Consider the following 4,021-nt stretch of genomic DNA (forward strand, 5'->3'; position numbering starts at 1 on the left):
ATCTTTCTTCTATCATTGACAGTCCCTCTAGGTTGTGGGCTGCTTGCCTGTGTTCCTGAGAAGCATCTACGGTACCAGTCTATAGAGTGTGTTTTCTTTAGTGAATTACCGGTATGTTTACCGGTAATAAACTTGCACTGTTTTATGTATATGTTTGATTACATACAGCCTTGTGACAGTTTTCCTGCATGTCATAAGCATTTGAATATAAATTAAAATGTTAAAATCAAATCTGATATTGTTTTACCTTTTATTTGGTGTGTGGAAGGTGTGCGGAAGAGGGGGTAGTCTTATACGGCGAGTATATAACAAACTCTGTATTTTGAGTGGAAATGTTAGGGGGTCGTCTTATACGCCCAGTCGTCTTAAACGCCGGCAAATACGGTAATTGACAACCTACACTGAATTGAGTGTAAACTCTAGTTCTACTCTCATTTGTGAAATATGTTCCACATTAATAAAGTAGCTCTCTAAGCAAAATCAATGGTGTTGCATTGCAGCTATTCCATTATTCTACTCTTTTGTTTGTGTTTTTCTAACCTGGCCACTCCCACATCTTTCTTATCTGTATATTCTCTTTCTGTCACCAAGATTGTTGAGCCTGCTTTATACTATGAAATTCTTTAGGCGTTCAGGATAGCTTTTCATGTTTTCTAATTTTTGCCTCAACAGAAGAATTCTTCTCCAAAGATTGTTGAAGAGAATCTCCTGTTCTGATATTTTGCGAGCATTTTGTTTTTTGGAATTGTAGTGAGAAGCAAAATTTTACCCCCACATGTACCTCCAACCTAAAGTATTGAGTTTCTGCACCTTGGGTGACCTCCCCACTTCCATGCTGTCACAAACATCAGTTTCTGCCCTCTTGCTACAATAAGACCTTTCTTTACTCCCTCAAATATTTCAGATGCCTCTGACGTTTATGCCCATGTCCACTTATTCTTTCTCACATGCACTGTGAATGCTGCAGCTTATGTTTGAATTTATTTCAATTTGTTTGTGTGCCAATTCCTGAATAATTTTTGTCTGAAGACATATTTCCCCACTGTCTATGAGATCATCTTGAAAACTATTAATTTCTCTAGCATAAATCTCTCAACTGCATTAAGAATTGGCAATACATGATAGACACCTCTTGCTATAGAATGGGAAACTGACTGACACTTCTGGAAGGTACCAGCAATTCTAGGTTTCAGACCTCTTTGTTATAGAAATCTATTATATTGCTTTCTCCCCATCCCTGGCCAACATCCTATCTAGCTAACATTAAATATGCACTAACCAGCATGCCAGCCTTTTCTTTACTAACCCAATGTTCCCATAGTAGACTCTGAAAAGACCGAAGGGCATCCATCATTTGTTTTTATAATATTTATGCAAATATAGGTTGTTTCAAGTAAATTTATTTCCATGTCATTTTTGGAAACTCGGCTTATCTTTGCTATTAATTTTCTTGTTAAAAAATAAAGTATAATTAAAAGTTTGTTCTATTTTATTTCCTGTTATCCCTCTCCTCTTGGCTACTTCACCTACCTGAAAATTGTTTCCCAGACAGCATGGGAACCATGGGAGCATCTTCAACTATTACCGCTTCCTTACTGGAAGTGGGTAGCTGAGTGATTAACCTTTGCATCAGGAAAGCTTGGTTTCAGATTCTGGCTCTCTCCTGCCCTGATTTATGTGAATGTGGGAAAATTATTTAACTTTTCTGAGTCTTATGTATAAAATTATTATCTTAATTATTAATTCACTAGAGGCCCAGTGCATGAAATTCATGCACGGGTAGGGTCCCTAGGCCTGGCTGGGAACCAGGGCCAATTGGGGCCTTCTGGCTGTCGCCCCGGGGCCTTCCTTCATTTCACGCCGCCCCCTGGTGGTCAGCGCACATCATAGTGAGTGATCAAACTCCCAAGGGGACAATTTGCATATTAGGCTTTTATATATATAGATAAGACTACTGTTATAATTAAATGAGACAACCAATTGAAAATATATAGGAGAGTCTAAAGTGCCTCTTAGTTTTCTTAATGTAATTAAGTAGATCTCCAAAAGGTAGACATCAAAATGCTGAATTTCTAAATCTCCATCATATTTAGTAAGTAATCTTTGGATTGTAACTGGGTGTTAATATGAATATTAATGACACTATCTGGGGATTGGTTATACCTCTGATGACTGTTGATTCTTTTTACATGATTAGAAGCCACAACCAACTGCGTGACAAAGAAAGAGTTGACCACCAAAAGTGCAACAGTGATAGATCCTCCACTTCCAAATGATGTTACATTACAAAGTTCCCAAAACAAGAGTAAGTATAAGCATGCGTGCTGAAACGTTAACCTAGTGTGTTAAACAGAATTAGATTTGGAATGTTTTCTAGACCTCTGCTACCAAAGAACCATGCCCCACCCATACTTCCTCCTAGTCTCTGCCAACTGTGCTTTGTACGGTGACACTCTAGCTCCCCATAGCCACAAATGGCCGGATGCCAGCGAAGAGCAATTCAGTGGTGGGCAGTCACCTGTGATATCATCTGGCACAGAAATGTGAGCCTGGCCAACAAATTAGACAGTTTGATAAAATAGGAAAATTCTTAGAAAACAAATTTCTGAAACTGACTAGATAGGAAGTATGAAATGACCTAAAACAATGATAAATATTGCATTAGAAATTTAAAATGGTTCCATGAAGAAAGCTCAATACAGGATGGCTTCACTTGCTAATTCTGTAAAATATTTTGAAAAGAAATGATAATTACTTTCAAATTCTTTCAAGAAGTAGAAGAGGGAACAGCACATAAGTAATTATCTGAGGCGAGTGTTATCCTAATACCAAAGCTAGAAAAGAATAAAAAGAAAAAGCAAGCCAAGTAAACTACAGACCAAATCCCTCATAAATATAGATACAAATATCCTACTAAAATATTAACAAACCAAATTTAATAACATATAAAAAAGACAAAAATACGAACAAGTAAGATTTATCCAGGAATGCAAGATTGGTTTAGCTTATTAAAATCAGGTAATGTAATACACTATAGTAGAATCAGTAGATACAAAATTAAATACACACTAATAATTAAAACTCTCCATAAACTAGAAATAAAATGATACTTCCTCAAAATGATAAAGGACATAAATGAAAAACATACAGCAAACAATATACATAATAATGAAAAACAATGTCTTTCTCTTAAGATCTGGGACATAACAAAGATGTCTATTCTCTTCACTTCTGTTCAAAATTATAACCAAAGATTCTAGATAGTACAATAAGGTAGTAGATAGATAGATAAACAGATAGATCCATTCATCCAGATTTGAAAGAAGAAAACAAAACAGTTTTTCTTAGCAGACTACATCATTATCTATGTAGAAAATCCATAGGGTCCACAAAAATTACACAAATTAGTAAAAAATATTTTATATCACAGGACATGAGATGTATATTAGCAATGATGACTCAAAAATAAAATTAAGGAAATAATGTCATTTACAATTGCATAAGAAACAATGAAGATATATAGGAATAAATTTAACAATATAAGTGAAAGATTTGTACAATGAACTATAAAACATTTCTGTGAGAAATTAAATATCTAATTAAATAGAAGGACATTACATTAGAAGACTCAATATTTTAAGATAGCAGTTCTCCCCAACTTTATAAATAATTAATTAACATCCTATCTAATAAAAGAGAAACATGGTAATTGGTGTACGACCACTACCCTTCCCATTGGCTAATCAGGGCGATATGCAAATTAACTGCCAGCCAAGATGGCGGCCAGCATCCAGGCAGCTTGAAACTAACATGAGGCTTGCTTGCTTCAGTGATGGAGGAAACCAACGTTCTCCGCCTGCCTTGCAGACCTCTGAGCCTGAAGTTTGAAACATTTTAACAAATACAGAAGCTAAATAAAAACCCAGAAACCTGCTTTCAGCAAGCCCGGGATCTCAGAGCTAAAGTTGATACAGAGTTTCGATTATAAAAACAAAACAAACCAGATACCTACTTTCAGCAG

General features: G+C 35.7%; 1 protein-coding gene across 3 annotated transcripts in view; it reads left to right on the top strand.

The window, feature by feature from the left end:
* Window positions 1–4,021, top strand: part of EMCN (endomucin) — a 116,571-nt gene that overhangs the window by 53,942 nt on the left and 58,608 nt on the right. For all 3 annotated transcript variants that reach the window (XM_015569995.1, XM_015569994.1, XM_006772999.2), the window contains exon 4: window positions 2,198–2,305. In XM_015569995.1, the coding sequence (XP_015425481.1) occupies window positions 2,198–2,305 (108 nt within the window). The remainder of the gene's footprint in view (window positions 1–2,197; window positions 2,306–4,021) is intronic.

This window comes from Myotis davidii, unplaced genomic scaffold (assembly GCF_000327345.1).
Source record: "Myotis davidii unplaced genomic scaffold, ASM32734v1 scaffold226, whole genome shotgun sequence".
In the NCBI taxonomy this organism is placed as follows: Eukaryota; Metazoa; Chordata; class Mammalia; order Chiroptera; family Vespertilionidae; genus Myotis; species Myotis davidii.